Source organism: Gymnoscopelus braueri (assembly GCF_963280865.1).
Source record: "Gymnoscopelus braueri genome assembly, chromosome: 5".
Taxonomy (NCBI): Eukaryota; Metazoa; Chordata; class Actinopteri; order Myctophiformes; family Myctophidae; genus Gymnoscopelus; species Gymnoscopelus braueri.
Window position 1 is genome coordinate 32,876,657 of NC_137606.1, and position 10,492 is coordinate 32,887,148.

The window sequence follows — 10,492 nt, forward strand, 5'->3', positions numbered from 1 at the left end:
TGTTGCTATGGTGTTATGTCCCAGTCCTATTCCTGTGTGATAAATGAGAATAAATACTTTGCATTGTTCTGCTTCTGGGTCCTCACCTGACACGCACTGTGAGTGGGAAGAGTTGTGCTGACCATATAGAAATCCAAACTCTGTGTATTTGGGAACTGTAGAAAAGAAGGAAATCATAGATATTGTAAATAAGTGTAAAGATAAAACCTCCACAGATTGGAATTATATTGACATCCATTTCATGCAAGTAAGTAATCGATGGAATAGTAGATCCACTAACCCATATTTGTAATTTGTCTTTTAGAACAGGAACATTTCCAGAAAAAAATAAGACTGCCAAAGTCATCCCATTATATAAAGCTGGTGACAAACATATTTTTTTTCAAAGATACTTGTTGCAAGACTGAACAATTTCATTGCAAATAATGACTTGTTAATGGTGAGTTAATATGGTTTTAGATCAGCCAGATCAATATCAATGGCTTTAGGAGGAAAACGTTTGTAGAGGAAAACTAGTTGTATCGAGAAAAAAAATATGCAATGAGAATATATTATTTACTTAAAGGTAGGGTAAGTGATATTTTTTGGTTAAAACAAAAAGTATTTTGTTAAAAGGTTAAATCACTATATTCTGATAGTAATCATTGCTATAGAGTGTTTATTCAGTGACAGGAGTCTCCCCGTCTATCCAGCTCTTTAATAAACAGAAAATACATTTTTCGCTAGTGTCAAAATCTCAGCCAATCAGGAGAGAGTACCCATTTTTAAGCTTCATTTTTATAGTGTTCCAGTTAAAAAATGTTCTGCTCATTTCTTTGTGTCATCACTTCAAATTTCACTTGTTTAATCTATATCCTGATTGAGTTCTCTATCCTGATCGGATAAAATTGGAAATGAAACTGAAACTGAAACTAAAATGTATTTTGTGTTTAATAAAGAGCTGGAGAGACAAGGAGACTCCTTTTACTGAACAAACACTCTATAGCAATGAGTACTATCAGAATATAGAGATATTTAACACTTATTTTAACCAAAGAAAATCACTTACCCTACCTTTAAAGTATTTGATACAATTGACCATTGATTGATTGATGTACTTTATTTAGTAAGACATAAGAACAACAGTACATGGAAGTAAAAATTCAAGGTCTACTAAACTGGAAGACTCATTAAGCACTGAGCTTGTTTAAGATGAGATCCCCATGCACACAAATCATAGCCTGCTGCAACCCTCCTGATTTCGTGTATAAAGGGGCGTGTGTATAGAGCCGGCGAGAGACGGCGCCTGATCCCATTGGTTCACCGATCTGTCCGTCAACCCCCGCCCCGTTAACACAACATTACGAGCGACGCCCACTGCACTCTGGTTGGTTGGGAAATGAAACACTTCCTCATACCCAGTACAGGCTATAGTTGGGCCAGGCTTTTATTTTTTAGCAAAACTAAGCAATAAAAGCCTGGAGATCGAGGCTACACAAATCATGATGACATATAAGTGACAGACAGATATACACACTACTATACAGAACGTCCTACAATCAGCTTACAGGTTACTGGTATGAAGAGTGAAAAATATATACAAGAGAAGGAAAAAAAAGGAGAGGGGGGGGTAGGTTAAGACTTGGACAGGGGCCATTTTCGAATTGCAGCCTCCTGAAGGTGTATCTTTAGGGCAGTTTTGAAAGTGAGTAGGGTTTTACACTCCTTTACTCCTTTTGGTAGGGCATTCCACATTTTTGATGAATAGCATGAGAACGAGTTCATTCCCTTTGTTGTGCCAAATCTGTGTTGAACATGATTTGTGGAGCTGCCTCTGGTGTTATGATCGTGGACTTCATTAACGTTTTGGAAGTATTTTGACAAATACAGGGGGATCCCAATGTTGTGGTGTATCTTGAAGACCAGGCCCATAGCAAGTTGCTGTACTCTGTCCTCAACCCTAAGCCATCCAATCCTATCAAAATGAGCAGGGGTTAGATGGGTTTTGTGGTTGAGGCCAAGAAGTAGCCTTTCTAGTTTGTTTTGGGATGTTTGGAGCCTTGTTTAAGGCCTTGGAGGTGTTGTGATACCATGAGGAGCATGCATAATCGTAATAACCTTGTATGAGGGCCCCTGCAAGAATCTTCAGAGTATTCTTACTGACTAGACGTCCAATCCTGTACAAAAAGCGTATTCTTTGGTTGACCTTTTTGATCACTCTTTCGGCGTTTTTGTTACCGGAGAGGTTTGCCTCCAAGATGGAACCCAGGTAATTTCCTCCTTTCTTGTGATAACATCATCACCCACTTTGATCGGGAAACTCTCAGCCTTGCTAAGGTTAGAACTGGACCCAAAGAGGATGGATTCAGTTTTAGGTGTAATGATAGTTTGTTGTCGGAGAGCCAGATACAGATCTTGTTGAGTTCAGTGCTGAGAGTTTTCCATGGACTACTACTAAAAAAATTTAAACGTATTCCTTGAACCCTAAAACCTAGGGTTAGACACCAAAACCACTTTTCTAGGTAGAACAATATTGAAGATAATAAGCCATTTTAAGCTCCTGACCCCATTTTGAAAATGATGCCTGAGCGGGACATATCATTTCCTAGATTTTCAGTGTGTTCTTAAGCATAAATATACCAGAACCAATTGGGGGGGGAGGTTAAGTAGTATTTTTTCTTATATTGACCCATGTAATTTTCGCCTAATGTTATAAAATAAAATGCATGATAGCACCCATAAAACTGGTGCAAGGCTACATATTTTCTATGAGTTAGGGTGATACTCAGGTGATACCGACCAACCCCCCTGGCTATAGAGCCTGTCCAACCTGTTGAAGATAGGTCAGTCTGACCTATATAACCCGTAATATATCTAGAGGGCGGACTGCCCCGCCCCAGCTATTCATTTCAAAGTTGCTCAGTGGCGTTTGAAGCACCTGGAAGTATCCAGAAATAGACAGAATACCAGTTCTAGTTGTACAACTACTTTAGATTTCAAAAGTAGACTACAATATTTGTCTTTGAAATGTAGTGGAGTGAAAGTCAAGCTTACTCAAAAATACAACAAGGACGGTAGTACTCAAGTACATGTGTTTTGTTACTGTCCACCACTGCCTTATTTTAATTGGCTGGTTTGTCTCGAACCATTCTTGTGTTTATTTTATGGCCAAGTGGCGCTCAAGGGACTGGGGGAGTTGCTATAGGAATGCATGACATGGGGCATCGGCACACCACCTTGACTTGAATCTTTGCAAAAATGTAAAAATAACAATGGAAGTTGCATACACGTGTACAAATAGCTGAATATAGCCTATCTGCAATCTGTTTGCAATCAAATTACTTCTATTCAAATCACTAGAGTAGTGAGTTGACTGATTAAAATATTGATGAGTGAGTTGATCTAAAAGGCCCAAATGATGAAAGGACCCCAATAGAAACAACAAGCCAATGGCTTTCTGGGGTTTTTAAATTCGTATTAGCTGACCTTGTATTGAACTGTACTTTTCATTCAAACTTCTAATAAAGTATTCAATCAATAAAAAATGCTTACATTGTGACTTGTAACAGTGAAATCACCCTATCTTAAGGCCAAACTGCACCAATGCATAATGGTTGCAACTCGCAAGTATGCAACAAGTAGTTGCATGTTGCAAGGAGTTGCATGGCGAATGGTGTGGAGTGGCCCAGAGAGTACATAATTATGTGCAAGGGTGTAAAGTAACTAAGTACATGTACTCAAGTACTGTACTTAAGTACAATTTTGAGGTATTTTTACTTTACTGGAGTATTTCCAGTAAAATACTCCACTACAATTATTTGACAACTTTAGTTACTGGTTACTTTGTAGATTTTGATTATTATTACAAAACATGCATTAACCACTTCAGCCCTATATACATTTCGGCCATTTAAAAATAGCCGATCTACAAGAGCTTGTAGATCTATTTTCAAAAGATGTTTAATTTCAAAACTTGAAACAGGACATTCTGCATTATGAGTAGGCCTACTTTCTACTTTTGGTACTTTAAGTGCATTTTGATACCAATACTTTTATACTTTTACTCAAGTACATTTTTAATTCAGGACTTTTAAGAGTATTTCTATTGCAGTATCGATACTTTTACTTAAAGGTAGGGTAAGTGATTTTCTTTGGTTAAAATAAGTGTTAAATAGCTCTATCATTGCTATAGAGTGTTTGTTCAGTAAAAGGAGTCTCCTTCTCTCCAGCTCTTTATAAAACAGAAAATGCATTTTCGTTTCAGTTTCAGTTTCATTTCCAATTTTATCCAATCAGGATAGAGAACTCAATCAGGATATTAAACAAGTGAAATTGGAAGTGATGACTCTAAGAAATGAGCAAGCAAAATTGGAACTGGAACACTATAAAAATGAAGCTTAAAATTTGGTACTTTCTCCTGATTGGCTGAGATTTTGACACCTACCAGAAAATGTATTTTCTGTTTATTAAAGAGCTGGAGAGATGGGGAGACTCCTGTTACTGAACAAACACTCTATAGCAATGATTACTATCAGAATAGTGCTTTAACCTTTTAACAAAATACTTTTTGTTTTAACCCAAAAATATCACTTACCCTACCTTAAGTAAAAAAAAAGTTGATTACTTTTCCGACCACTGTCCCAGAATGCAGACATGCAGGAATACCAGAGTTCTAGTTGTGCAGGTTGTAACTAGCTGAGATAAGGACACTGCCAGCCAATAGGGTTTCAGTTAAGAGAGACGGCAACTTTACAGAACTACAAATACAACCCTCTTTCTCTGTCAATTATACTCTCCAGCGCAAGAGTAAGACCTGTGTTGTTGTTTCAACTTGTTTGTGACCTGACGTCTGAGAAGTTTTGTCATTAACTGCAAGGCTATTTGAACAATATCGTTTACTCGACTCGACCCAAGCTTCTACAATAGTGGGAAATGGCAGGTAAGACTGATTGATTGTAGCCTACTTTACTTATTTCCGATTTCCAATAGGCTACTTTTACTTCTACTCCAATACATCTCGGATCCAAATATTGTACTTTTACTCTTACTCTTACTCTTTTACTACATTTATTTGAAAACTTTAGTTACTAGTTACCTTGAAGATTTTGATTATTATCACAAAACATACATTAACCACTACAATCGGAACCTCTCCCTCCGCTATATACTGTAGGTCCGAAATGAGGTTCCACACAGCTCGGTGACTGTGGGCGGTGACATCGGCGAATATTTTTCACTATGCATGATTGTTACCCTTTTCCGCACATCGTATCCAAAAAGTAAAGGTATTCCGCCTGCTCTCAGATGTTTTAACTTTTAGCGGAAAATAAAATCTAACTGACGGGTTGAAACAAGCGTTTAAATCGATTTTTTAGTCCGCCAGTGCCCTGTGGCATGTTTCCCCGATGCAATCTTAGGGGAGACTACGCATGCGGACGGGTTTGACTGGCCACAGGCGGACATTTTTTAGCGATTTAAACGCTTGTTTCAACCAGTCGCTTAGATTTTCTTTTCCGCTAAAAGTTAAAACATCTGAGAACATGGAAGAATACCTTTACTTTTTGGATACGATGTGCGGAAAAGGGTAACAATCATGCATAGTGAAAAATATTCGCCGATGTCACCCCCCACAGGCACCGAGCTGTGTGGAACCTCATCTCGGAGCTATATAGCCGAACTATCGTTTTTATTACTAGATTCAATTAGGTAAAGACCACAGGTTCATGCTATGTAGGCCTATTTTAAAATGTATTGTACTTTTTCCTTTCATTAATGTTTAAAAAAAGTGTTTCTTCTTGATATGTGAAGTGCATTGGGTTGCACTTGCTGTATGAAATGTGCAATATAAATAAGGTTTGATTGATTGATATGTTAACATTACATCAAATTCATGATGGAAATTATAGCCTATATTTCTTGTATGACATGCAGCTAAAGTAGGCTACGTTATGGTCAAATAATCTAAACAAAAATGTATGTTAAATCTGGTTTGGTTTTACTTTCACTTAATGTCCAACTCGCCCTTGGACTTTTACCGTGTTATCTGTCTGAGTAAAAGAAAGAAAACACAAAGCAATCCATACCTAATATTCACATTTAAATTAAATTAGTTTATTTGATCAATTATCTATCCATTTATAAACAATTATTCAGATTGAATTCTTCATGTCAAAACGACCAGTCCACCAACTGAGCCCTAACATTTTTGTCTTTATTGCACAGACAACAGCCTTCAAAATGTTGCATAGTTTGTCTTGCTGCTCCTCCAAAAAGTAGGCCTAGGTAAAGGGGAAAACAGAGGTGGGAACCTGAGAAGTCTGGGCACCATTTATTTTATTTCCCTCACCTTTTTTTTTAAGACTGGGCACTTGGTGGGGAGAAGACTGGGCCTGAGGTGGATTTTTGGGGGAACACTAGGCTCTACTCTGATTAACAAGTTGTAAGACTCACCAAGCCAAAAACGGAAGGTAGCCTACACTCGGGTGATGACTCATTAGTTGTGGTTTTCATGGTTTTGTCGAGAAAGAACTGCAACTGCTTGTAACAGCTCATTTGCAGTTGCAATAGGTGCCCACTCAAGTTTCAGTTGATTTGTGCCATATGCAAAACTTTGAAAGCCAATTGTATAGCCAATCGGACTGGAATCTGAAAAATCTTAATCACGTGACCACAGAAATAATATGTAATAATAATGTAATGTAATAATATGTATAATATTTTCGACAAAATCTGTGGCAGTAGCAAAAACTGTGTTTTGAAGAAAACGCAAACTGTGTTTGATTATAAGCTACGGTTCAAAACCTGAAGCGGGTTGTTAAAGCACCACAATGAAGCTGATTTGAAATATCTAGGGTGTGGCAGTAGGCTACTTCCTAGGCCTACTGGGAGTGTGTGTGCAAAGTTTCACACCGACTGGTCCAACGATGCCTGAGATTAGCTATTAACAGTTAATTAGTCCATGAGCCAGAGCCCCAAAATTGAGCAATGATTATCAAAAGAGTGGGCAAAACCATACCTATATTAAATTGTTTATAGGGTCAATATAACTAAATACATATGATAACCTTTCCACAGGAGCAGTTTTTTCATATTTAACACACATTTTGTTATTTTCCCCATACGTACATGACAGGTGAAAAAATGATTTAAAAAAAAATAGTTATCATAATGAAACTTCCCCAGTTGATTACTTACATGAAGACAATGATTTATTGTATTACAAGTTTTCTGAAATTGTTTTCATAATATTTAAATATGCAAATTAGGCATTTAGTCCATGAGCCAGAGGCCCAAAATTGAGCCAGATATTGAATATTCCCTCGTTAAAAACCTTTGACTCCAATATCTTAACAAAATGAAATAAGAATGTTGACTTTGGCTATGTCCAATGTTTCGATAATGAAATCTTGTCTGGCTCATGGACTAAATGTGAACAGCCTACAGGAGTGAAAACATAGTCTCCGGCCTTTGGCTTGGCGGAGAAAACTTAATTATTATAAGCTTGACAAATAAAAAGACCCAAGTCTTATTAGACTCAAGGCTACAAGAGTGTTATGGATTGATTTATGTCTTGTTTACCTGTTCATCTCTCTCCGACTCCTAGATAAGCTTATCAAGATCCGGCGTGCATTTGTAGATAAAGCGTCACTTGCACTAGTCAAGCAGCTCCTGGATGACCTCTTGGAGGATAAGATCTTGAACGATGGAGAGAAAGAAGCTATACTGGACGAGAACCCTTCCAAAACTGACAAGGCACGTTGTCTCATCGACATTGTTAAGAAGAAAGGAAACAAGGCTTCTAACTCACTGATCACTCATCTTGAGGAGAGAGACCCTTCACTGTTCTCAGAACTGGGTCTGTCCTCAGCAGAGCAACCAGCCCAGACAGGTCAGTTCAGGTCTTTCAGTAAACAGCTAATGTCCTGACTGCATTTTACCAAGAGAAGATGTATGCTTTTCAGTTCAGTGTGTTATACTAGCATTGTATCTTTGTACACTACACAAGTAGCCACTGATGCTATACTTTGTGATTTCCAGCTCTGCCACAAGTGTACCAGGATGCAATGGCTAGTGAAATGGCCCCCATAATCACTATGCCGACCCAGGATGCAAAGGGTTGTGAAATGCCCCTCAAACTTAGCACTGATGTGTTCAAGAACGAGAAACTAACCGATCCAAAGGTAAGTCATTCTAACAATACAATTTTAAAGGCCACATATTTTGAAATAACACAACAAGAGATGTATAAGCTACTATATGTAATGTATTCTAAATATTCGACTCTGTTGTACTAAAAATTGTTTTCTTCACAGATTTACCCTGTGCGTGAGAAGTCCTCTAGGAACCGCCTGGCCTTAATGATCACTAATGTGGAGTTTGATCTAGCTGGGATGAAAAGGAATGGTGCTGATAAAGATGAGGAGAACATGTTGATGTTGCTCAATGAGTTGGGATACGATGTGGTGAAACACAGAAATCTCAGTGGGCAGGTACTGTAGGCTTAACAAGGGAAATTATGTTCTCCAATTGAAGGTTTCTCATACTTAACTGAGTGATGTAGTGAGCGACTCACTTAATGTGATGTAGTGAGTGATTGACTTAACGTAATTTAGTGATTAATTGATTGATTTAATGTTTTGTCACAGGAGATGGACTCGGCTGTCGAGAAGTTTTCGCAAGATCCGCGTCTCTATGGCACAGACAGCGTTTTTGTCGTCCTCATGTCTCATGGGAATTTGGGAGTCATCAAAGGCATCCACTGGACAAAGGCAAATCCGGACGTTCTCCAAATTGAAAAGCTCTACACACACTTGAACACAGTGAACTGTCCGGCTCTGCTGAACAAGCCCAAAGTTATCATCATCCAGGCCTGCAGAGGAGGTGATGCTCTGGTTACAATAGGAATGCCCATGAAGTTGCGCTGCAATGTTTTTCTACCTATTGTCCTGGCCAGTGTTATGACAACTGTTTTCTGTGTGACTGAATTCAGGCTTGTTGGCTTTCAGTGAGTGAAGTTAAAATCAAGACATTCTTGTTTCAGGGAAGGATGGATCCACAATTGTCCATGATGGTGACATCAGTTGTGATGCTTACCTTGACACAGAAGGCATAGAGGATGATGGATCCTTTCGTGCACACAAAGAAAAGGACTTCATCTCCCTCCTCTCATGCACCCCAGGTGAGTGTGTCTTAACATTTAATAGTTAATAGGGGGAGGGGAAAAATATGTTTTGATTAAAAGAGCTTTGTAAATTAAATCCTAGATGATACTTAAATACTTAAAAACATTTACTGTATGTGATGTCCATTCTATTATTTTATCCTGCAGACACGGTTTCATACAGACATCAAGTAACTGGATCCTTTCTAATCAAGTTCATCGTTGAGACATTCCACAAGTCTGCCCATGAGGACCACATTGAGGAACTGTTCACGGAGGCAAGTGTTGCAATTGACTACAATTTCACTGCTTTGCATTGTGATCTATCTAACAGCAAGAATGAACAATAATTGAGTGTAAATGCATGTATGATCTGCTGTATTGCCTACAGTCCAACTGTAATTTGGTACACTGTTTTAACCCCACAGGTCATGAGCAGCTTTGAAGGAGCCTTTGACAAAATAAGACAGATGCCCGTCAAAGACAGATGCTCTTTGACAAAAAAGTTCTACCTCTTTCCAGGCTACTGAGACACCACTGTTTAAACAGAAAGCTTTGAAATGGAATTTCCATATCATGATGATTTGCCCATTTTCTAGTGGGGGGAAAGTAGTTCACAGATTCTTATTTTTTTTAAAGATTTTTTTGGGGTCTTTTTATGCCTTTATTTAGAGAGGGATAGGGAAAGTAGGCTGACAGGAAATGGGGGGAGAGATGGGGGGGGTGACACACAGCAAAGGTCGTCGGGATCGGGAGTCGAACCCGTGACACGCTGTCAGGTTGGCATTGCATTGCATATAAATTGATGTGTGCAGTTTGCTTCTGTAGAATTACTCCCTTGTTGAGTAAACAGAAGAGAAAGTGCACAAAAGTTGCAGACAAGAAAATAAATTTGAAATTTTGTTAGAGAGTAATCGTAAGGGTGAAAGGGTTGATTCAATTTGCTTTGGTTTGGGTTATCTTAAAAAGTTTTTATTCTGAATGTGATGTGGTGTTCTATGTAAATAGAACTAAACTTTTCTACATGAATACTAATAAAGAATTAATGTTACTCTGACTGTATTTGTACAGGTGAATCATTTTCAATTAGTCTAGTTGCAAAAATGCATTCATATAGTATGTGTGTGTGTTGTAGGCTACTTGATTAGAAATGATCCAGTTACTTGATGTCTGTATGAAACAGTATCTGCAGGATAAAATAATAGAATCACATACAGTAAAAGTATCATCTAGGTTAAATGTTAAGACACACCCACGTGGGGTGCATGTTTGGAAATTAATTAACATGATTTACAGATATACACATACACACACACACACATATATATATATATGCTGATTTTCCATTGTCCA

At 38.1% G+C, this 10,492-nt stretch overlaps 1 protein-coding gene across 2 annotated transcripts; it reads left to right on the forward strand.

Annotated features, from left to right (window-relative positions):
* Positions 1–4,737: 4,737 nt before the first annotated feature.
* On the forward strand, positions 4,738–10,197 carry LOC308085307 (caspase a-like). 2 transcript variants are annotated; one of them, XR_013933155.1, is made up of 9 exons: positions 4,738–4,918; positions 7,583–7,867; positions 8,017–8,159; positions 8,292–8,468; positions 8,625–8,859; positions 9,020–9,157; positions 9,308–9,417; positions 9,568–9,754; positions 9,940–10,197. XR_013933155.1 is itself a non-coding variant. In XM_080428392.1 (8 exons), exons 1-8 carry the CDS (start codon positions 4,912–4,914, stop codon positions 9,667–9,669), a joined length of 1,197 nt encoding a protein of 398 aa, XP_080284518.1. In that variant the 5' UTR covers positions 4,738–4,911; the 3' UTR covers positions 9,670–9,908. The 2 variants fall into 2 exon arrangements, 1 of the variants encoding a protein (XP_080284518.1); XM_080428392.1 differs by lacking the exon at positions 9,940–10,197 and having other exon boundaries at positions 9,568–9,908.
* The last annotated feature ends 295 nt before the right edge of the window (positions 10,198–10,492 follow it).